Raw genomic sequence first — 24,176 nt, 5'->3', positions numbered from 1 at the left:
CTTTCTGACAAAAAAAAAGGTTATTTGATGTATATCCAGATTCATTCTGAAACATAAATGTTCAGCTATGGTATTTATTCAAACAAGTTTTCTTTCTCAGCTGCCGGCTTATCTGTTTCCTCTCCTTGCTGGGGGTATAAACTCCAAGCTGATGCACTGGACCTCACCCAGACTCAAGGTGTTTTCATAAGCTGCTGAAAAGCATTTCCAAAACAAAACTAAAAACTCCTGGATTTCGCTTAGCTGTAGCTTAGAGGAAATTGACTAATAAAGATCCCAAAGGGAGGGAGGGGAGGGATAACATGGGGAGAAATGCCAGATATAGTATGCACCTAAATTTAAATAAATTAAGAAAAAAATAAAAATAAAATAGAATGATGATTTTCTTCTGGAAAAAGAGGGACTGGTTTCCTAGTCACAATGTAAATAATACAGCCTGTTCTGCAGTAAAAAAATTAAAAAAAAAAAAAAAAAAAGATCCCAAAGGGAAACACTAGAGGACAGTATAACTTAACCAGAGGAAAGACATTGGCCTGAAGAGTTTCGAGCCTCGACGCTTGCCGTCGCTCATCCCGCTGCGTCACTGGTCGCGCCTGCGCTGTGGTTCTTGGAGAGCGGTGCTGTGGAAAGCCGGACAACGCGGCGGCGGCTCTTCAAAGCGGAGCCCGTGTAGCTACCGTTGTCGCCGCCATGAGTCGCAACTATAATGATGAGCTGCAGTTCTTGGAAAAAATCAATAAAAACTGCTGGAGGATCAAGAAGGGCTTCGTGCCCAACATGCAGGTGAGGCGGAAGAGCAAATGGTTGGGCCTTCCCTGCTCCTTCCCCGCCCGGCCGGCGTCCACCGCGCCCTCCGGACCTGTCTCGACCACTGGGTCCACCCCCGTCCCTTGCAAAGTTTCCCTCATCCCCTCTTTCTCCCCTCACGGTTCTGGGACTGCCCAGCCTGTATGTCCCAGATGGAGACTTGAGGGCTCAGGACATCCCACCAGGAGAGGTCCCCGAACCACGAGGACAGCCTAAGTGCGATGTGTATGGGAAGCCAAATAAATACGAAATTGGGGTTTCCAAAGCGTTTTCATAGATGAGTCTCGCAAACGCTTCGTTTACGTTCCTGGTCTTCAGAAACTTCAGGTGGGACTCCAACGTGGGACAGCCAGCCCCGGGTCCCATTGCTGGGACTGGAATTCACCTCCTCTGAGTCATGCTGGTTATTTATATAACGTTTACGGACCTTTGTTCACTGAACCAAGTTTTCAGCATTCAGTCTTCCATGTTGGTTTTTAATAAAGCGATATCTTTTCTTGCAGTAGCACAGGGCAGGGCTTTTTTTAATACTCACTTCGCAGAAGGACCTCGAGGATCTGTCAGTGACACAGCTTCCTCTACCCACCTAGGAAGAATCTTAGCCAGGACTTGATGCCTGGTTCACTACTTTTTCCTCTGACGTCCCAGATGGAGACTTGAGGGCTCAGGATCATCAGATAGTTGAAAGCCTGGGCTCTGTATCTTTCAGGCTTCATCACCATCTGTGTTCATACTTTTTATTAATGTGAAAAAAGAAAACATTTGTGAAGTTTTGCAACTTATTTTTAAATAGTTTTTGAAATCCCTGAAGGTGCCAAGTCCGTCTTGGTAAACAGTTCCCCATAGCCACTCCACTCTTTTATTCAGAATCAAAGCTTATTGAGTTTCCCTTGTTGGCAGGTCACTTACACTGAGGGGAGAAAAAGCCCACAGAGATTAATATATGTTCTGTTTCCTGTTTGGCCATTTACTTTGTGTGGAAACCGATACCCTGAAGGAAGGAATAGGAATAGAAAATCTAACTTGGGGCAGCGCAGTGGTTCACGGCCTGTAATCACTTTGGGAGGCCTGGCGGGAAGATCCTTTGTGCCTAGGACATCTAGACCGGCCTGGGCAGTATAGTGGGACCCTGTCTCCACACACAAAAAAAATTTTTTTAAATTAGCCAGGCGTGTTGGAGTGTACCTGTAGTCGTAGCTACTTATGAGGCTGAGGCAGGGGAATTGCTTGAGCCTGGGAGACTGAATTGCAGTGAGCCATGATCATGCTAACTACACTCCAGCCTGGGTGACAGAGTGAGTCTCCAAAAAAAAAAAAAAAAAACCACACATGACATGATCGTCTGTAGGATATAATAACACAGACTGTCATTGTCTGGCAGGTGTTCTGACTGAACCTTTGATGCTCACACTGCTGCTCATTTTATCTAGGGGCAAGTCTAATTTTGCTTGGCAGTTCTGGGTTAAGTATGTATGCAGCACTTTACTACCACCTTTCCTTCGGGAATAGAGACTTGAAATGTTGATGCATCACTCTTAAAACACTATTGACGTCTAAGAATGAATTGTGCATTCATCCTCATGGGAACAGTGAATTTCACACTGATAATCATCTCTGTTACTAAATCTTCATTTCTCCCCCCAAGACCCACATGTTGCACTAAAAATTTCTTTTTGTTCCCTTAAAATGCTCCCCTCCCATCTTTATGTCATTTTTGTGTTCAGTTCCTAGATGTTCTGCTGCACCAGTGAATGTCTCTTGTATTTAAAGACCCAGCTCAGCAGGATCTCTGTGAAGCCTCTCCCAGCTTCCTCCTAGACTGTTGAGCCAGTTCCTCATCAGACTTTTTCATAGCACTGTGTACTTACATTATGGCACTTGTCTCATTACACTCTGATATTCTTATCAGAGTATAAGGGCTGTATTGTACACTAGAAGCTCATTGAAAGCAAGATCTTGTCATATCCTTTGTGTCTCCCCTAGTGCCCAGGACAGTGCCTCATGCATAGTAAATTCTCAGTTAATGTTCGGTGAATTAATAAATGTGACCCCTAAGAAATTGTACTGGAAACATTTTCCATCAATGGGATTGTTATTTATGCAGTGGTGATGAAGTTATCTTTCTGATAAAAACTACATTCAGTTGATTAAGTGTTAAATCTTTGGTTCTCCATTACTGGACAACTCCTTCAAAATATTTGACCTGTGATAAAAACGTTCTGCTCTTTATTGTTACTTAAGTATGTCGTCCGTTGCCTTTTTTGTTCCACCTCTATTGTCAAGCTTTAAAATTATATAGTTTTCAAAAAATTTATTTATTTTTAGAGACCAGTCTTGCTGTGTTGCCCAGGCTGGAGTGCAATGGCACGATCTCAGCTCACTGCAACCTCCACCTCCTGGGTTCAGCAATTCTCCTGCCTCAGCCTCCTGAGTAGCTGGGATTACAGGCACGTGCCACCATGACCAACTTTTGTATTTTTAGTAGAGACGGGGTTTCACCATGTTGGTCAGGCTGGTCTCAAACTCCTGACCTCATGATCCTCCTGCCTCCACCTCCTAAAGTGCTGCAGTTACAGGCGGGAGCCACCGCACCCGGCCTATAGATTATTTTTTTAAATTATATAGCTAATAGAACTGAGCTCACAACAACATAGCTGCATGTTAAATTTTTCTTCTCACTATTAACTAGAGATTTGTAAGTCATCACTAGAGCACAATAAAGTGTAATTTGCTATTGGCTTAAACACAGAATAAATATACTACTAAAGTCAGATGACTTCATGAGAACTTGAGTTTTTTATTCATCTGGGTGTTTTTGTTTCTGTTTTTGTTTTTCAAAAATCCACTGATATCTTAGAAGCCTGAGGATTAAGACCTTTGGGCTGTGTGAGAGCATAGTTGGAAGGCTTTTCTTAATTACACAGAAAGATGTTCGATCTGTTAAATTCTTAAATGTGGCTTTGAGAATATGAGAATAAACAAAACCGTTTTTGAACATTGCAACATTCTTCTTAAGGTGTATTTTAAGATGGGAGCAGCTCATAGTCTTTGATAGGAAGTTTTCTACATGCTTAAAGTAATGTGAAAGTGTTTCATAAAGAGTAAAGTAGAGAAAATATTGCATACATTATATTCTGTCCAGTACCTGTGCTTGCCATACAGGTATTCAAACATTGTTTTTCACTTTCTTTGGTACCAGGTTGAAGGCGTTTTCTACGTGAATGATGCTCTGGAGAAACTGATGTTTGAGGAATTAAGGAATGCCTGTCGAGGTGGTGGTAAGTACATTAGAGTTTCCCTTGTGTTGGTATAGTAGTGCCTTCCCTGTGGCCTGAAAAAGTGGTAACTCAAATAATTGTAGTTTTAAAATCTTATCAAGGGTTGATTACAACTTAATATAAGACCAAAATAACTTACTTATTTGTGATCACATTGTTAGATGGTTGGCATTATAGAAGGATTTGAAGCTGGGTGGAACTTGTTTTCTTGAACAAGTTTAGCTAACCTTGAACAGTACGTAATAGCAAGACCTACCATTTGTTTTGCACTTACTATGTACTAGGCATTTTTCTAGGTGCTTTGCATAGATTATCTCATGTAATACTTACAGTAACCCTAAAAGGAAGATATTTCCAGTTTACAGATGTGTAAGTCAAAGCTCAGTGAGGTTAAATAATTTTAATTTGCCCAAGGTCACATAACTTTTTGGTGACAGAGCCAGAATTCAGATCCAGGAGTGTCTGATTTCAAAGACAGTGTTCTTAACTAGTACACTAATTACTGAACTTCAGTTATTTCATCATAAAATCATTACACCTGTCTTGCAGGGCTGCAGCAAGGTTTAGAGATAAAATGCATAAAGCTTTGTGATAATCTAGTGGTGATGATACAGAAATCATCTAATGTTAGCCCTTTCATTTTCTAGATCAGCAGACTAAAGCCCTCCCTCCCCAACCAGGGTATGCTCACTTGTCTAAAATAACACAGCTGCCAAGAGGCAGAAATGGGACTGCAGCTGCATATTCCTTGATTCTCAGTGCAGTGTTGCAGCTCTTCCCCCATAGCCCTTCTTTGTCACTTAGAATAAACCAGCATGGATTTTCTTTATAAATAATGTGAACTACTGAAATATTTTTTAGAATATTAATACCGTAAAATTTGGTTGTTATATTTTAAATCTCCCAGTTCAACATTTGCAAGCAACCTTCTCATGGGATATGCAGAATACTGACAGCTCGTTTGTGACTATCTTTTCTGTGTGTGTACTTCCTTCTTGAAGAAGCTCTCTTCCACCTTGCATCTCAAACATCCTTCTAGCCTCTGTTGTCTTAGTAGCCCTAGTGACTACCTCTTCATGTTTTACAGTCTAAAATATGAATATAATCAATGCTAAAAATCAAGTTTGTCATCTTTTCTAACACTCAATTTTTGTCTTCAGGTGTTGGTGGCTTCCTGCCAGCCATGAAACAGATTGGCAATGTGGCAGCCCTGCCTGGAATTGTTCATGTGAGTCAGAGTTCAGAGCTTTAATCATTTATGTTTCTCAAAGTCCACTGAATGAATGAATGGCCATGCCTGATAGTGGTGTTATTTAAACAGTGACCGCTGGACAGCCAGACATAACCATGAAGCCAGGCTCAGTGGCTCATGCCACTCCCAACACTTTGCGAGTCCAAGATAGAGGGAGTGCATGAGCCCAGGAGTTCAAGACCAGCCTGGGCAACATGGCAAGACCCTGTCTCTACCAAAAAAATTAGCCAGATGTGATGTCACATGCTTGTAGTCCCAGCTACTCAGAATGCTGAGTGGGAGGATTGCTTGAGCCCAGTAGTTTGACACTGCAGCGAGCCATGATCATGCCACTACCGTTTTAGCCTGGACAACAGTGAGACCCTGTCTCTAGAAATAAAAAATAGAAAGAAATAACCATGGACCTAAAGAAATAATTGAATCCGGATGGCATTTCACTTTCTGGATGCCTTTGGCTAGAATCTATAAGTGTTCAAGAACCTTTGAAGTCGTTTTATGTTTTCTTGTTTCTTTATCATGGTAACATCATTATTCCTGGATCAGTGTACCACCATTGTAAGTTTCACTGTGGCTCTATCAAGAGGATCACTGAAGAAGAAATGGAAAGAAGTTTAAGGGTGAGGACTGAGGGGAGGAAGAGAGAACACCATAGCTATTCATAAGCCCCCACCACAGTCTAACACTCATATTCTGTCATTAGAGGTGGATATTGAAAATGGATCTATTCAGCAGACATTTTTGAGGTCTTCTTTATGCCAGTTACCGTGTTGGGCACTTGGTAGGGGGAATGAAATGGTATGGCTTGTGCGTATAAGGAACTTGTTAGTGTCTGGTGTCTCCATATATGCTGTGTTTGACCTGCATTCTTCCTGGGCCAGGTACCTTTTCTAGGCTTTATGTGTAGAAAGTCTACAGTCTTTATACCATCAAATGGATTACTTTTGTCTGTGATTACTTAAACTAATGACCTATGTAAATCAGTTATTTTCCTCTTCATAACCTGACAAAGCACAGTTTGTCAATGTCTTAAGATTATTTTTTAAATGTAATAGTACTTTAAGCTTAGTATTTGTTACTCCTGTGTCATATTATTTTGAGGCTTTTCTGTTTTGGATTTCCTTAATTAACATTTAGAACTTATAAAAAGGTTTTTTTCTCACTGTATTTAGCTTTGTGATTAGGCATTCTTAATGATTTCCATCAATAAAGATTTCGTGAAAACAGTCTTGATTTAGGAAGATTCAGCCTGCAGCTTGAGAATCAGTGTCAGGTCCATCAGGCAACCACGTGGCAGGTCAAAACCTCTGTATTTATTTTCTAATTCTCTTTCAGCGATCTATTGGGCTTCCTGATGTCCATTCAGGATATGGGTTTGCCATTGGAAATATGGCAGCCTTTGATATGAATGACCCTGAAGCAGTGGTATCCCCAGGTAAGGTCACTGTGCGTGTCTGCTGTTAAGTGTGTAGCTTTTCTCTATGGGCCACAGCCTTTGGGAAACAGAGCACTTCTTCCCATATGCATGAGTCAGTCTCATCGTGTTCTGTCGTTTTTTTCTTTGACATTTACTGCAAGTATTAATTGTGGATACTGAGAGTCTATTAAAACATCAAGCAAAGCATATTTTTATTGAAAATTTTGGGAGGCTTCTACCAAATGTCACAGTATTAAGCAAGCTGGCAAATTTTTTTAATCTGTGTAGCTCAGTTACCTCATGGACAGTTTGCATTAATGACCACACATTATTAGTAGAGTAGATGAGTTCAGCTCTGTAAAATATTTTAGAACAGTGCTAAGCACATAGAACATATTCAGTAATATTATCGTTGTTATTCAGTGATAACATTGAATATACAGAAGGTTGTGTACACCTTCTGCTGTGGTTATGGGGTGCTTTCAATGAAAACATTCTATACCAGAAGTAATTGCTGTTAAAGAGTGTCAATTTATAAACGAAGTTTAAATGACATCTTGAGAGTTCTGCTTCTAGCAGTGGTGGACTAGGTTGTTTCAGACCAATCCCTTGCTGAAAATAATCAGAAAGGCTAGATAAAATATTTTTTCTTAAATCTGTTTGAAGACACAGAAAATCTGCCAAGGCAATAAGAATTTGCATGGTCAAGATCTAGAGGAAAAGAAGAAAAGGTCCAGATAGGTGAGCCCTACATGTAGGGCTGTTTTGAGGTGACTACAAATTTCAGTCAGTACGAATATACATTATTTGAATGATCCAATAACAAACTTGACACCTTGACCTCTAATATATATGTGTGGTTGTGTGTTTATGTGCACATGCTGTGCAGCCAGGCAGTGCAGAGTTTACCAAAGCTGACCACGTGCTGAGCCATAAAGCAGGTGTCAGATTTCAAAGAACTGAAGTCATATACACCAGCAGTTCTCAAACTTTTTGCACTCGGGACCACTTTAAAAAAAATTATTGAGGATTGAGCTCAAAGACTCTTATCAATGTTTACCTTATTAGAAATTAAAACAAAATTTTTAAGACAGGAATACATAAGTACATGCTTCATTATCCATTAGAACAAAGATGTTATGTTGTATAGGCTTTTGAAAAAATCTCACTGTACAGTCATGGGAGAATATGAATAAAATAGGCAAATAATGTCTTAGTATTATAAAATGAATCTTACAGACCTGAAATGGTCTTCCCCCTAACTCCCACCCCAGGGTCTCTGGACCATACTAAAGAACCACTCATGGGACAGACCCACAGGGCCCAGCCTGGGAGTGTGTGAGGCCAGGTGGCCAGTGACCTGCAGAGGGCTCCAGGACCTGTTCCCAAGAGGGAGAAGAGAAGCCCACCTTCTGTCTTCTGAGAAGCTCTGAGTCTGGGGTCCTGTTCTTTGAGGACTATCTTCATCCCCTCCCCCACATGTTTACTTGACATTTTCTAAGAAAATAGATCTTAAATGTTTTCACCAGAAAAAACAGAAGGGAAGTAATTGTGAGATCATGAGTATAATAGTTTGATTATAGTAATTATTTCTCAATGTATATGTACATTGTGTATACCTAAATATATACAGCTTTTATTTGCCATTTATTTGCCAGTCATCTCTCAAGCTGGGGGTAAATGGTTTAAAAAATGCTTACAGGCTGGGCAAAGTGGCTCACACCTGTAATTCCAGCACTTTGGGAGGCTGAGGCAGGAGGATCACTTGAGCCCAGGAGTTTGAGACCAGCTTAGGCAACATGGTGAAACCCCATTCCTACAAAAAATACAAAAGTTAGTCAGGTGTGGTGGCACACACCTGTAGTCCCAGCTACTCAGGAGACTGAGGGGAGAGAATTGCTTGAGCCTGGGAGGGTAGAGGCTGCAATGAGAGTTTAGCCTAGGTGACAGCAAGACTCTGCCTCAAAAAATGAAAGTCCTTATGTCTAAAAATTTGAGGTTACTGTTAATGTCCTTTCTGAATGGAAACATGTAGCCTTAAATGTGCAAATTAGGAAAGAAGAAAGGCTGGAATATCAGTGATCTTAGAAAGTTAAAGAAAGAACAACAAATTACACCCTACACAAGTAGAAGGATGGAAATAGGAGTAAAATTAATGAAATGTAAAGATATATGATAGAAAGAGCCAACAAAGTCAAAAGTTGATCATTTGTAAAGACTGAAAAAATTCATCAACCCCTGACAGCAGTAGTCAAGAAAAAAGAGAAGCACATTTTGATCTCTTGTTTACATGTTACTCATTGCTCATTGCTGCCTCCCTGGCCCATAAAGTGCCTTTAGCATGTATCTTACTTTAGATTATCTCGGTGTCATCAAGCTTTACAGAGAACCGCTTTGTTGTCTACTTTAAAAAATAGTTATATTTAAAAGAATGGGTATCTTTCTAGCCCTATATTAATGGTGAGAAACTGAAGGTAACAGTGCCTGACCTCCTGGTTTTGCTAACTTTTCTCTATTTTGTAGGTGGTGTCGGGTTTGACATCAACTGTGGTGTCCGCTTGCTAAGAACCAATTTAGATGAAAGTGATGTCCAGCCTGTGAAGGAGCAACTTGCCCAAGCTATGTTTGACCACATTCCTGTTGGGGTAGGATCAAAAGGTGTCATCCCCATGAATGCCAAGTAAGAGCACACATTTCCAGTAAACGGAATGGGAGAGATAGTAACCACATGACCTTCAGCTTCCTTTCCAGTGCAGTATACTTGAGAGATGAGGATTGTTCAGTTACTTTTCAGGAAGTAGTAAGAACTGTTTCTTCAGCAGGAGGTTCAGCATATTTTTTGGAGACATTATTCAACTGATGTTATAATTGCCTTTGACATTAGAGTAGTATTTATAATAAAATCATATCCACCAACGTTTATCAAGCACTTTCTATGTGGAAGGCACTGAGCATTGATTGTATCAGTTCATCTAGACAATAACCCTATTATTTTCCCGAACTTACAAGAAAGAAAACTGAGGTTTAGAGAGGTAATAAGCTTAGTGCCAGGCGTGGTTGGGTTTACAGAATCCCAACACTTTGGGAGGCCAAGGCAGGAGGATTGCTTGAGTCCGGGAGTAAAAGATGAACCTAGGCAACATAGTGAGACCTTGTCTCTTAAAAAAAAAAAAAAAAAAAAAATTAGCTGGGCATGTGGCTTGCGCTGTAGTCCCACCTACTCAGGAGGCTGAAGTGGGAGGACCCCTTGCGAGCCCAGGAGTTTAAGGCTGCAGTGTGTTGCCATGTCAGTACTGCACCCCAGCCTGAGCAACAGAGTGATGCTGTCTGCATTTTTTTTTTTTTTTTAAATCTTAGTAGGTGATAGCAGTATTCAAACCAAAGATCCTTTGACTTCAGAAACTATATTCGGAATCCCACTGTCATTAGTCTATTTAACCACAACCTTCCTTTTTGAATGATAGCAAGATGTGTTCTTTGGGTAAGTAGAGAATTAAATATAATGCTATAGTGTATCTCTCAGATGGCCATAGACTTTACTGTGTCATAGCTTATGCAAAGCAGTGTACCCTAAATTTTGCAGAGTACTTCAATAGCAGAATAGCATGCTAGGTATTTTTCTTTAATATTTTGCTTTATCCTTCAAATTTATATGAATTTTGCAATTGAATCAAACGTGTACATAATAGGAAAAACATGTTTTTAGCTGTTACAACTAAAGCTGTTACTTAACGTTTAGCTGTTACAAGTAACAGCTAAAAACATGTTTTCTCTATTATGTACACATTTGATTCGAATGCAGAATTCACATAAATTTGAAAGATAAAGCAAACTCCTCCCAATTACCCAAACAAAAACACACACACACACTTGAAGTAAAATCGATATACTTAAAAGATACTTGGTCTGTGATTTCACGTGATCCCTGACACGCAGCCCCAGTTTGAAAAGCATACTTGGAACACACAAATTTCAAACATCTTTGCAAACATTTTACATAGGAATTTTTTCCAAATAATACTGAAATGAGGCTACTCTGGGCACAGTGCCTATGGGGTAGCCTGGCTCTGCAAGCAGCAGTAAAAAATAATAAAAAAAAATAATATTGAAATGGGCTGTCATCTGGGGTAGTGGGGAGAGAACACTGAAAAGCGTAGTTTTTCCTGCCAGTGTTTTGGAAAACAGCTGGACCTTGGATGAAGGTTAAAGTTTGTTCCCACTAAGGGTTTAATGTATGTGTACCTCAGCTTCAAAATGGAGGTGCAGTAAGTCACTCAGAACTTTTGTGAAGATGTGAATAGAGCTTAAGATTTAACCTTGTTGGCCGGGTGCAGTGGCTTACACCTGTAATCCCAGCACTGTGGGAGGCCAAGGTGGGCAGAACATGAAGTCAGGAGATCAAGACCATCCTGACTTAACGTGGTGAAACCCCGTCTCTACTAAAAGTACAAAAAAAATTAGCCAGGTGTGGTGGCGTGCACCTGTAGACCCAGCTACTCAGGAGGCTGAGGCAGGAGAATCACTTGAACCTGGGAGGCAGAGGTTGTAGTGAGCTGAGATCGTGCTACTATATTCTAGCCTGGGCAACAGAGAGAGATTCGGTCTCAAAAAAAAAAAATTAACCTGTGTTGTTTGAGGAATTCTAGATACCTTCATTTATTTGACCATAATTCTTTATAAATTATTAATCAAGTTGTGTAGCTGGTCGAATTAGTGGTAGAGAGTGATAGCTGATTAAGGTTACAAAGTTTTGGATTTATTTATTTATTTATTTATTTTTTGTCTGCTTAATCACTGCCTCATGGAATTCAGGATCAGAGAGGCAAACTGAATATAAAAAAGACTTGAAAATTAACAAAGAGCCGTATAAGTGTCAAGTAGAACTATAATCATATCTAATAAGGCATTTACTATTTTATATTGCAATTATTTATGTGACTGCATTCTTCAAAAAAAAAAAACAGTTATGAAGAGCTTAAACTTTGTATCTGACTCAAGGAACACAGGAGATAGTAAATGCCCAGTTTTCCTCTGCCCTTTAAAGATGTGGTCATCCTTAGGTTTTGATCTGCCTTTGCTGTGAAATGACTAGCACCTTTTATACTCACCCAGAGACTTGGAGGAGGCCTTGGAGATGGGGGTGGACTGGTCCTTAAGAGAAGGGTATGCCTGGGCTGAAGACAAAGAGCACTGTGAGGAGTATGGAAGGATGCTGCAGGCAGACCCCAATAAGGTCTCTCCAAGGGCTAAGAAAAGAGGCCTTCCTCAGGTAATCACTTTGGAGGGGCAACATGTTAATTTTTTTCTCATATTTTGTTTTTGTTGGGGGAAAAAAATCTATATCTTACATTTAGCAAACATATTCCCAGGTTTCTTTATGGTATATCAAAAAGTACAAATGTGTTTATGCTTCATTTATATTTAAAAAAAAAAAAAACTATCAGGGCTGGATGCGGTGACTCACACCTGCTTTGGGAGGCCATTGAAGAAGGATTGCTTGAGGCCAGTAGTTCAAGACTAGCCTCGGCAGCAGAAGGAGACTTTGTCTCTAAAAACATTGGAAAAAAAAAAAAAGCACATGCCAGTAATCCCAGCTGCTCACAGGCTAAGATAGAAGATCACTTGAGCCTAGGAGTTTGAAGCTGCAGTGAGCTGTGATCATGCCACTGCATTCCAGCCTGGGTGACAGAGCAATCAGGAGCTTGCAAATTTTCATAAAATAAATAATGAGTTCAAAGTGAATTGGAGAAAAATAGAATATATTTATAAGGTTTATATGTTAAAATTATTTATATATATACATTGACAGTCTACAAATGGTACCCATGAGATAAGAATATACTAGATGTTTGAAATTACAGCTAGTTATGAAGGCTTTGCCACTAATTCACTGTGACACGTGGGCAAGACTGTCTTCTCTGGATCTCAATTTCTTCTAGAAAACTGGGATGGTTAAAACTAGGCGACCTCAAAAAAAAAAAAAAAAAGCGTCGATGATAGACTGGACAGGGAAAATGTGGCACATATACACCATGGAATATTATGCAGCCATCAAAAACGATGAGTTAGTGTCCTTTGTAGGGACATGGATGAACCTGGAAACCATCATTCTCAGCAAACTGACACAAGAACAGAAAATCAAACACCGCATGTTCTCACTCATAGGTGGGTGTTGAACAATGAGAACACATGGACACAGGGAGAGGAGCATCACACACTGGGGTCTGTTGGGGGGGAAATAGGGGAGGGACATCAGGGGGTGGGGAGTTGGGGAAAGATAGCATGGGGAGAAATGCCAGATACAGGTGGAGAGGAGGAAGGCAGCAAATCACGCTGCCATGTGTGTACCTATGCAGCAATCTTACATGTTCTTCACATGTACCTCAAAACCTAAAATGCAATTAAAAAAAAAAAAAAAACTAGGCAACCTCTAAAGACGCTTCCAGAACTGACATTCTCTGGTTCTCTAAATCATCTATTGATATTAGCTCTAGTTGTCGTATATGTTCTTTCAGTTATAGATAATGGTGGATGTCCATGAACTCGTAGGTGTTTTAAAAATCATTTGAACTTGGATCTTGTCTAAGTGTCAACATTTGCCAACATTATCCCAAAATTTGACTCTTTGTGATGTTTAAAATATCCCATGAACCATTTAAAAGCTTGTTTTTTTAATGAAGCTTTTTTCTTTAAATTAATTTGTTTTACTCTTAAGTTCTGGGATACATGTGCTGAATGTGCAAGTTTGTTACATAAGTATACATGTGCCCTGGTGGTTTGCTGCACCTATCAACCCATTATATGGGTTTTAAGCCGCACATGCTTTAGGTATTTGTCCTAATGTTTTCCCTCTTCTTTCCCCCCATCCCCCGACAGGCCCCAGTATGTGATGTTCCCTTCCCTGTGTCCATGTGTTCTCATTGTTCAGCTCCCACTTATGAGTGAGAACATGCAGTGTTTGGTTTTCTGTTCCTGTGTTTTTTTATATCTGTATACCAAGCATATAAAGATATAACAAAATTCAGGAGCTAGTCTACGTGATTTTGTTGTGTAGACTATTGTTGTAAACGAGGCACTTGTACAGCTTAGGAATTTTTTTGTTACTGGAACACTATTTGTTATTTTGCTGTTTGTTTTTATCTTTTTGGTTTTTAAATAGATTAAAACAAAAACTAGAATAAAAACTATCTTATCAGACATTTTTACATTTGCAGTTGGGGACCCTGGGAGCAGGCAACCATTATGCAGAAATCCAGGTTGTGGATGAGATTTTCAATGAATATGCTGCTAAGAAAATGGGCATCGACCATAAGGGACAGGTGTGTGTGATGATCCACAGTGGAAGCAGAGGCCTGGGCCACCAAGTAGCCACAGGTATATTCTAGACTTCATACCAAAATGTGCATTTTATGGGCAACCACATAGAAATTTAAGAGAACAAAAACCCTGAAATATACTGCATGGGTTTTATCCTGAGTCCTCAATAATTAAATAACAAACAAATTAACTTCACTGGGTTATAACTTTCTTGTCTTAAAAAAATGAGTATAATAATTATTTTATATGGGATTATCATGGAAAGTTAATAATATATGTAAAGCACTTAAATCAGTGTCTGACAGTAAGCATTCAATAAATGTTAGTTGCAGTTATCGTTATATTTACTCTGAAGTGTTACTATCTGGCCAAGAAAGAGCAAGAAAATATTTAAACAGTAGAATTTATGAAGTAGGCATTCATTTAGCAAATGATGTATGTATTATATACCTGCTCTGCAACATTAGGTGTTATGGTGAATTTGCTGACGAAATAGGCAGATACTTTGTACTCACATTGTCTCATGAAGTAAAGGTCATGTTCATTTAGAAGGAAAAGTAAATATTAAAAGGTAGCAATTAATAATATAGGGGAGACAAAACACATTTAGGAAAAAGATTTTGGAGATGGCTTCATGGATCCAGTGTTGAGCTTTGACAGACTACAAATGGTATCCATGAGATAAAAACAGTTTGGACAATTACACACAAAGAACATTGGTGACAAAAAGGCAGCATGAACAAAAGCAGGAAACAGAGGAATAATGGATAGGTCCTTTTGGATAACTTAGAGGATGTGTGAAAGAGTTTATGCATCAATGAAAAGGTATATAGACACCTGGAAATTACCATAAGCTTTAAATTTCATGTTACAGATCAGCCTCTAGTCCATTTTCTTGTGTGAGAATTTAATAATTTGTGCCAGCCTGACCCTTTAGACTATTTAATCTAGCAGATACATGAAGTGTCTACTAGTATTCCAGAGCATTCCACTGAGTGCTTCTCTGCACTTTGTCATGAATTTGATTAACCATGATGGTAACACAATGTATTTTACTGCTACTACTCTCATTCATTCGCATACTGAGAAAGGAGTAATTGAGATCATACTGTGGCTATTTGTTTACACATCCCATTCTCTTTCAAGTTCCAAAAGGATGAATGTTGACTTTGTGTCCCACATACTGTCACTGCACTCTTAAAGATTCTCACATTCATCTTGGCCGAGCAAATAGATGAACTCAGAAACAAAGGGAAAGTTGTGTTTCGCTTGATTTTTTGTGGAATGAGTTTGAATGTAGTCTGCCTTTCTGCAGTAAATCGGAACTCTTCATTTAAGGGAAACCTAACTGGTTTGGACTTTGCTGCTCTCATTCCAGATGCTCTGGTAGCTATGGAGAAGGCCATGAAGAGAGACAAGATTATAGTCAATGATCGGCAGTTGGCCTGTGCTCGAATCGCTTCCCCAGAGGGTCAAGACTACCTGAAGGGAATGGCAGCAGCTGGGAACTATGCCTGGGTCAACCGCTCTTCCATGACCTTCTTAACCCGGCAGGTACAGTTGAAGTTGCTTTTCTGTCTGAGTCATTCATGATGAAGTTAAGTGCTTTAAAACATAGTGCAGTTCAATCAAAGCCTATGGTGTTTGGTTTTGGTGTCATCTTAAACCAAATAATCAGAGTATCAGGCATAAGGAATGAGAGAAGAGAATCAAAATTATTCCTAGAATTTGTCTTGAACAGCACAGAGGATAGGAGTACCACTGACTAAGATTCAGAAGGCTGGGGAAGAAGCAATTTTGAAGGGTGGGATCAAAAGTAGCCAGGCAGCTTTTTAACCAAAGAGGAAAACGATGTGGTGGCATTTGCTGTGTGGTCTAAAAGACAGCTTTTGTTCTTTACGTAAAGATAATCTTACTGCTATTTTTGAAATTTAAATCTCTTACCCTGTTCAGAACAGACTACCTGAAATCAATAAGATAAGTCACAAAGAGCTGAAGATCAGTCTGAAGTTCTGGCTGCTTTTAACTTCTACATTTTCTCCTAGGCTTTTGCCAAGGTCTTCAACACAACCCCTGATGACTTGGATCTCCACGTGATCTATGATGTTTCTCACAACATTGCCAAAGTGGAGCAGCATGTAGTGGATGGAAAGGAACGGACACTGTTAGTACACAGGAAGGGATCCACCCGCGCGTTCCCTCCTCACCATCCACTCATTGCTGTTGATTACCAAGTACGTAGCCCTGTGTTTGTGGTTTTAAGCAGCGGGAGTATGATTTAGATTGTTGCAAATGTAAATTACATTTAAACTGAAAAGCAGCAATTGTGAAAATAAAATATTGTGTCACCCATGAGAACAGTGATTCCCAATCTTCTCTGAAGCAGTAACTCCTCCCCGCATCATTTGTGCTTACAGTGTTGCCATGTGCTAACTAGAAAGTACTGTATGAAGTATATATTACTCCACTACTGTGAATTGAGGCCTTTGAATTAGCAGAAGACAGGAGTAACTCAGTTACAGAAGACAGAGTAAACTCAGCCTGTTTCATTCCTGCTATCCTCTTAGTGTCTGGCTGTGGTGGAGTTAGACCCCATAGTCTGCCTGCACCTTTTACAGATGAGAAACCCAAAACAGAGAAGAAAATTCCTTTCCTTAGGATGGTTTTTCCAGTAACACTTCCCTACACTTTCGGATTTCACTTCGCTCTTATTTTGACTCCTGTCTTCTGCATTTTTACTGGTCCTCCCATTTTCACTCTTGTCCTCTTCCTTCACTTCTGAATTATCAAAGTACTGTCTTAATAATTGTTTACAAGCTGTATGTTTAGAGGTCTGGGTTTCTCCTGCAATTCTACAGTGCAGAAGAAAATTTAATTTTTTTGCCTAAAAAGCTTATGCTTTTCTGGTTTTTAACATGTTTGCTTATGTGCATCCTCAGCTCACTGGACAACCAGTGCTCATCGGTGGCACCATGGGAACCTGTAGTTATGTTCTTACTGGCACCGAACAGGGCATGACTGAGACCTTTGGCACAACCTGTCATGGAGCGGTAAGGAAAACAGAAACTTCCTTAGAAATGTTCTCCTCAGTTTAGCTATTGTTTTCCATTTTGACTGGTAAACGTAGCCGATTGAACATTAACAGAATTGAGACTTGTGTCTATCCTGTCTTGTACTTCAAATTGTTCCCCATAATGTATGCTATTTAGTGAACTGACAGGGCACCTAGTGTCTTTACCTAAGTAATGTCTGGTAGGGTTAGGGACCGTTTCTTATCTCCACAAGTCCCGAAAATCCAGACTGGGAAATTATTACACTGGCTGAGCTTACTGTAACTGGTTTAAAGTGATGGAACTTTAACTGATGTTAATAGCACAGTTTATCTCAGTGATTGACTGGACCTGCTCATTTGTTTAATTTGCCCCTTCCTGTTGTAGGTCCACTCAGGATTGGAAGGATAGGCCCTATTTGCAAATTAGAGCCTGTGTGCAGTCTATACACACACGCATTTCAAAACACTGCCTCTCATCTTCTAAGCCCAGGGGTCAGTAAATTCTTTCCATAAAGGGCCAGACTATGAATATTCTGGCTTTGGGGAGCAGATGGTCTCAGTACCAGCTATTCAGCTATGCCATTTCAGTGCAGAAGCAACCTTAAACACTATGTAAATGGGCACTGCTGTGTTCCCATAAAACTATTTTAGACCAGGCATGGTTGCTCACACCTGTAATTATAGCACTTTAGGAGGCCAGGGCAGGAGGAGCACTTGAAGCCAGGACTTCAAGACTGGGCAACATTAGCAAGACACTGTCTCTACAAAAATTTTTTTGATCAGCCAGGTGTGGTGACACACCCATAGTCCTGGCTAAGGCAGGAAGATTGCTTGAGCCCAGAAGATCAAGGCTGCAGTGAGTTATGATTATGCTACTTCACTCCAGTCTGGCTGACATAGGGAGACCCTTTCTCAAAAAACGAAATCATTTCTTTTAAATAGCAGATGGTGTGCCAAATTTGGCTCATCCACTGTAGTTTGACAGCCTCTTTTCTAAGCCATCCAGAGTGTTGACCCAGTGTTGAAATGGGAAAGAGAAACTGTCTAGAATACCTTCTCATAGGACAGATGTTCACAAATGTATCTTGACCCTACTTTTTTCTCTGATTGTTTCTCATTTCTAGCTGCCTCCCAACTCCTAATTTTAACCCAGTGGTTCTCAACGGGAAGATGAACCCCCTACCCCCATGGGGACATTGGCCATTTCTGGAGGCATTTTTTTATTGTCACGGTTTAGTGGGAGTTGCTATTGGCATTTTAGGGGGTAGAGGCCAGGGATACTGCCCTGCCCAGGACAGCCTCCCAACAAAGAATTCTGTGGTCCAAAATCCACGATATGAGGAGCCTTAAAACAAAAGGCATGTTATCAGTTTGATAAAGTAAAAAAGATGGGTTTTTAAGCTCCTTTTTAGTTTAAGAGAAAATCAAGGAAAGGGCTTATAATCTTAGGGTTTAAAGTAAAGTTCATTCCTTTCCCATTCTAGGGCCGTGCATTGTCCCGAGCAAAATCTCGACGTAATTTAGATTTCCAGGATGTCTTAGACAAATTGGCAGATATGGGAATTGCAATCCGTGTTGCTTCACCCAAACTGGTTATGGAAGAGGTAAGTGAAATTTTGATAAATATTCATTATTCCCCATTTGTAATTTATGCCAGTCTACAGAGATAGCAGTTTGGGGTATTACTAACAGAAATTGTTTGGGTTGTTACTTTTTTTAATGACCTTAATTTTGGCATATCTTTTTTGGTTTATCTTATTTCAGTTTTATATTTTGTTTTCTTTTGGTTAGAGTTAAATTATGAGCCAAGTCCTTAAGAATGATTTTTCACTATTTATATATAATCTCCATTTCCATATTAAGCTTTTCAAAAGTAGTTTGAGCTGACTCTTGCTTTTATACAGTTGTATACTTAGGTTTCAATTTGAAAGCAAGTTTGGAAAGGAAGGCATAAATGTTTGGGGAAAGTTTTATTGATTCACAGGAGAACAGATTGTATTTAAATTCTGTATATATGTGTATACATATGTACATATTTAAATTAAAAGCAACATAATTTCTTTCTTAAAGATTTAAGAGAAAAGAAAGCCCTCCAGAAACTCAGTGCCCTGACATAGTTATTACGTTATCTTTTAGAATACTTACTATTGTCAGCTGGGTGTGGTGGCTCACACCTGTAATCCCAGCATTTTGGGAGGCCGAGGTAGGTGGATCACTTGAGGTCAGGGGTTTGAGAACAGCCTATTCAACAAGATGAAACCCCATCTGTACTAAAAATACAAAAATTAGGCATGGTGGTGGATGCCTGTAATCACAACTACTTGGGAGGCTGAGGCAGAAGAATCACTTGAACCCAAGAGGCGGAGGTTGCAGTGAGCCAAGATCACGCTACTGCACTCCAGCCTGGGCGACAAAGGAAGACTCCGTCTCAAAAAGAGAAAGAAATACTTATTGTCATACTTTTTTCCTAAATGCTTTTTTTAAAGCTAGTCATAATTATAATTAATACGCATTTTGTAGTTCTTTTAAAAATTTAGCACAATGTTATGAAATTGTTTGTGTCGCTTTTTAAAATCATTGCTGAATATTCCACCAGAGTATCTTTCTCCCTGTAGTAGACATTTAAGTAGCTTTCAAATATTTGCTACTATAAATTAAAATTTTAATGAGTATCTTCATGCATGAAGCTTTTCTCCAGTTGTTTTAGTAATTAGAACAAAGTCTCAAAAGTGGGAATTACATGGTGGCTCATGCGTATAATTCCAGTACTTTGGGAGGCAAATGCAAGAAGATCTCTTGAGGCCAGGAGTTCAAGATCAGTCTGGGCAAAGATTAGCCAGCTACCTGTCTACTCAGGAGGCTGAAGCTGGAGGATAGCTTGAGCCCAGTGTTTGGGGTTACAGTGAGCTATGTGATTGTGCTGCTGCATTCCAGACTGGATGGCAAAGCAAGACTCATCTCAAAAAAAAAAGAAAGAAAAAAGAAAAAAAGTGAACTACTGACTCAGAGTATGACAAAGACTTATTTTTTAAATAACTATTAATTTTTCCCCTAAAGAATACATGTTTAATTTAAAAGATTTGGAAAATGCAAGGAAGAAAACAGAAAACATTTAGAATTCAATCAGCCAGGAATAACTACAGTTAACATTTGGATTTTTAGTTGTTTGGTTTTGTTTTTTTCACCTGCAACACGATTGTTTCATTCATTTATTCAGCTAACACTTATTGAACATCTGCTCTAGTTAGGTACTTTTCTGTGTGCTAGAGATACTGCAGTGGACAAAAGAAACATGAATCCCTTCCTTGTGGAGCTTTCCAAATAACAAAATATACTGTGTGTTAATGACCATACAAGTTCTGTGAAATAATAATAAAGCAGGGAAAGGGGTAAGGAAAGGTGGGGAGGGGGACAGTTTTAAACAGGTGGTTGGAGAAGACTTCAGTGATGTGACAATAGAGCAAAGACCTGAAGAGGGAAGAAACAGGCTCGTCGGGTATCTGAGAGCAGCAAGGCAGAGAGAACAGCAAGCACAAAATCTGTGAGCCGAGGTTACGCCCAAGCAGCCTAAGGCCAGGCATGACAAGAGCAAGCCAGAGGGAGATGAGGTCAGAGAGGTAGGGGGCGCCAGAGCATTTGGACTTTTGCTTTTACTCTGATTAAAATGAAAACTTTTGGAGGATTTTGAACAGAATTGTGACATGATCTGACAAATGTGTTTTCATGTTAATGAGAAGAATCTACAAGAGAAATGAATGATGAAGGAAAGAGGGAGGAAATTGCTGGAGAAGTCTCCTTGAATAGAGATAGGGTCTGATGTACAAGTTAATAGAGTTGGTCTTTGCTAGGAGCACAAATAATCCATCCTTTATAAAAGGAGAGAAGAGGCTGGGCACAGTGGCTGGCATCTGTAATCCCAGTACTTTGAGAGGCTGAGGTGAGATTGCTTAAAGCCAGGAGTTTGAGACCAGCCTGGGCAACAAAGCAAGACCCCATCTCTATAAAAATTTAAAAAAATTAGCCTGTAGTCTCAATGACTTAGAAGCCTGGGTCAAAAGGATCGATTGAGCCCAGGAGTTGGTGGCAGCAGCAATCTGTGATTGTGCCACTGGACTCAACCTTGGGTGACAGAATAAGACCCTGTCAAAAAAAGAGAGAAGGTATAGATACAGATATGTGGGGAAGATAAAGTGAGCACATTTATGAATATTCTGGCTGCTTCTATTTTTTTTTTCAGTGTATTACATAGTAAGGTCAGCAAGTGACAGTAAGGATCTGAGAAAAGGTATGAAATACTCATCTGGAGAGAGAGAGAAAGTCATTGGCCCAGTGGAATTTTATCTGATTGCCAGGAGCTAGAATCAAGTAATGCTAGGGATCGACTGAGGCTCCCACAGATAACTGTAGCCAAAGATAGTTTGTGGTATGATGTAATGACTGCAAGATTCAAAACTGGGAGTGCCTAGGGAGAAAGGGAGAATAGAAACAACCATGAAAGCCAGAAAACAGCCACCTGTCCCACTTCTGGGACCAATGGCATGACCTGGTTTGGGAGAGAAAACAGCTACCACTTCAGAAAGTTGGAGTTCATGTGAAGGTGATATCCTGAAGAAAGATCCATGTTTCAGTAAAACGAGAAGGTGAAGGGAATGTTAAAGGGAAGGAGTTCCAGAGGCCACAGTGGGAAGGTTTCAGACATTGGAAGGGAATGGGAGATGGGATAGAAAAGGGTATTATGTAAAGAACAGTATGGGAATCAGTCTGGATGGTCTAAGCTTGTAATGACATGAATAAAGATAAAGTGAGTGTGTGAGGAGATTAGTGCTAATGGTGGCAAGGCAGTATGGGTAGGATGGAAGGGTGGGAATGTGACTAGAAAGTCACAGAAATTGTATGTGAGTGTAGTTGCACATATATACACACATATACACATGCACACATACAGTTTTATACATATATGAATTTTATAACTTACTTTGAGGGTACTAGATGTTCATTCCAAAAATGTTGATAACTGCATAAATATATAAAGAAAGAAAATTAAAATTGCCAATAATTCCACCATCAAGAGATAATTACTACTAACATATGATGGTTTTGTGCATTTCCTTCCAGTCAGGTACTGGTGTGTGTTTTATTTAATTACATTTACACATTTTCTAGTTATACAAGTAATGCATGTTCTTTGGAGACGTTTCAAAAAATACAGAAAAATATAAAACAAGATGAAAGTGTTTTGGAAGCTACCACTGACCAACATTAGGCTTACTCATTTTTTAAATGTTTGCTAATTTGATAGACAAAAAAACTCCCTGTATTATTTTAGTGTGCATTTATTTAATCACAAGCGAAGTCTGGTGCTTGTAAAGACTGCATTTTCAGTGGACTTGTACAATGTTTAATTCCTCTCCTGCAGGCTCCTGAGTCCTACAAGAATGTAACAGATGTGGTGAATACCTGCCATGATGCTGGAATCAGCAAGAAAGCCATTAAACTCAGACCAATTGCTGTGATCAAAGGATAGAACCTTGGACAGCAGGGCCACCAGACACCACTGACCCTCTGTGAAGTGGAAGTAGACTGACATGCTCTTCCAACGTCAGACTCAAGTCAGGACAGGTTCCAAAGTGTGCAGCTGTAACTGCTCGTGCCAAAATGGCTGACGGGGAGGCTGCTGCTTTCAGGAGCCCGTGCTTGTAAAATAATCTTCCAAGAAGAGGAACCTTTGGAAAGGGAGGAATATACCTTCTCCTTGGCTGTTCCACAGAGTTTTAGGAAAATCTGTTAGGGGTGGGTAGGTGTCAAGAAACTGCCTTACGCAGTCATACAAGTCTTTAGCCATCAGGTGGAACTTTGTTACGCCAAGCTGTGTTTACATTCCGAGAGGTGTCATGAAGAAAGTTCTATTAAATATGGTTTTGGAATGTTCCCTTTCATCCCTTGGTTTGTCCATTCATCCACCCATTTAGACATCACCCCTGCACTGAGCAAAACCCTAAATACCCCTCTGACTTGGAGAGCACCCAGGGGTTTTAATCAGGCTGTTAGATGAGTGGGTAGTGGGACACACACTGAAGAGGGAGTATGTGGAGGTGTAAGGAATAGGGACCCAAAAGACAGAATAGTATTTCCTAGCCTTGCTGCCTTTCTTACTCTAAATACAAGGCAGGGTTTCTGCTCATTTGCAACATGGCATCTGCTGGTATCTCATTCATTAGGCCTGGCTAATTTTTTTTTTTTTTTTTTAAGTTTTGCACAGCAGTGCAGAAAACCCTCATATAAGACTGAGTATCTTTACATTTTGTGGTTGCATTATTATAAAAGCATTAAATGACCAAAGCTGTGACATTAACAGCTGCACTGTGTTGACAAGTTGACTAGTCTTGTGCCATGTAATCAAATTTCATATGTACGGTGACACCTCAAAGATGTGAAAGGCTGCAGTTAAAGGTTAATAAGGCTTTGGTTGAATCTGAACAGCCAGTCAAATTGAAAATCATTTATTTTTTTCCTAAAACTTACCTCTCAGTTTAAAATAAAACCCCCCATTGGAGTATCTTCTAGATTTTGCTATTTGAAACGGTAGAGAAAAGTAGAATTCCTCTAGAAAATGTATGAAATAATGTTTCTTTAATCGGAGATCTCAATAACTTAAATTTTTTGGCTGGGGAGTTTGCAAGATAAACTAGTAATCTCTGTATGATAGTTATGGATTACCCATGCCTTCACACTGGCCTGGCCACTGTGTAGACACATAAGGAACCTACCTGGGCAACACGGTGAAACCTTGTCTCTACTAAAAATACAAAAAATTAGCTGGGTGTGGTGGCACACGCCTATAATCCCAGCTATTCGGGAGGGTGAGGCAGGAAAATTGCTTGAACTCGGGAGGCAGAGGTTGCAGTGAATCGAGATCATGCCACTGCACTGCAGCCTGGACGAAAGAGCAAGACTCCATCTGGGGGGGTGGGGGGGAATAAAACACACTGAAAAGTCATCCTATTTTTAACTCAGTTTTGGATTGTTTGTAAAGACCATTGCTTGGGATAACAAAAA

The 24,176-nt window shown here is 39.8% G+C and overlaps 1 protein-coding gene across 1 annotated transcript; it reads left to right on the top strand.

Annotated features, from left to right (window-relative positions):
* Positions 1-580: 580 nt before the first annotated feature.
* Positions 581-23,048, top strand: RTCB (RNA 2',3'-cyclic phosphate and 5'-OH ligase). The gene is made up of 12 exons (XM_017536344.2): positions 581-783; positions 4,007-4,085; positions 5,246-5,313; positions 6,670-6,769; positions 9,275-9,431; positions 11,864-12,020; positions 13,966-14,125; positions 15,447-15,622; positions 16,114-16,302; positions 17,008-17,118; positions 18,605-18,724; positions 22,537-23,048. The coding sequence occupies exons 1-12, from the start codon at positions 691-693 to the stop codon at positions 22,642-22,644; spliced, it is 1,518 nt and encodes a 505-aa protein (XP_017391833.1). The 5' UTR covers positions 581-690; the 3' UTR covers positions 22,645-23,048.
* Positions 23,049-24,176: the final 1,128 nt, after the last annotated feature.

This window comes from Cebus imitator, unplaced genomic scaffold (genome assembly GCF_001604975.1).
Source record: "Cebus imitator isolate Cc_AM_T3 unplaced genomic scaffold, Cebus_imitator-1.0 Scaffold97, whole genome shotgun sequence".
In the NCBI taxonomy this organism is placed as follows: Eukaryota; Metazoa; Chordata; class Mammalia; order Primates; family Cebidae; genus Cebus; species Cebus imitator.
This window is presented reverse-complemented; position numbering and strand designations above follow the sequence as displayed.

Bases quoted from the DNA above. Each gene is read 5' to 3' on its own strand.
- RTCB (XM_017536344.2), top strand. From the start codon at position 691: ATGAGTCGCAACTATAATGATGAGCTGCAGTTCTTGGAAAAAATCAAT. The intron at 4,086-5,245 runs GTAAGTACATTA...TTTTGTCTTCAG, and splicing joins GAATGCCTGTCGAGGTGGTG to GTGTTGGTGGCTTCCTGCCA. The intron at 12,021-13,965 runs GTAATCACTTTG...TTACATTTGCAG, and splicing joins AGAAAAGAGGCCTTCCTCAG to TTGGGGACCCTGGGAGCAGG.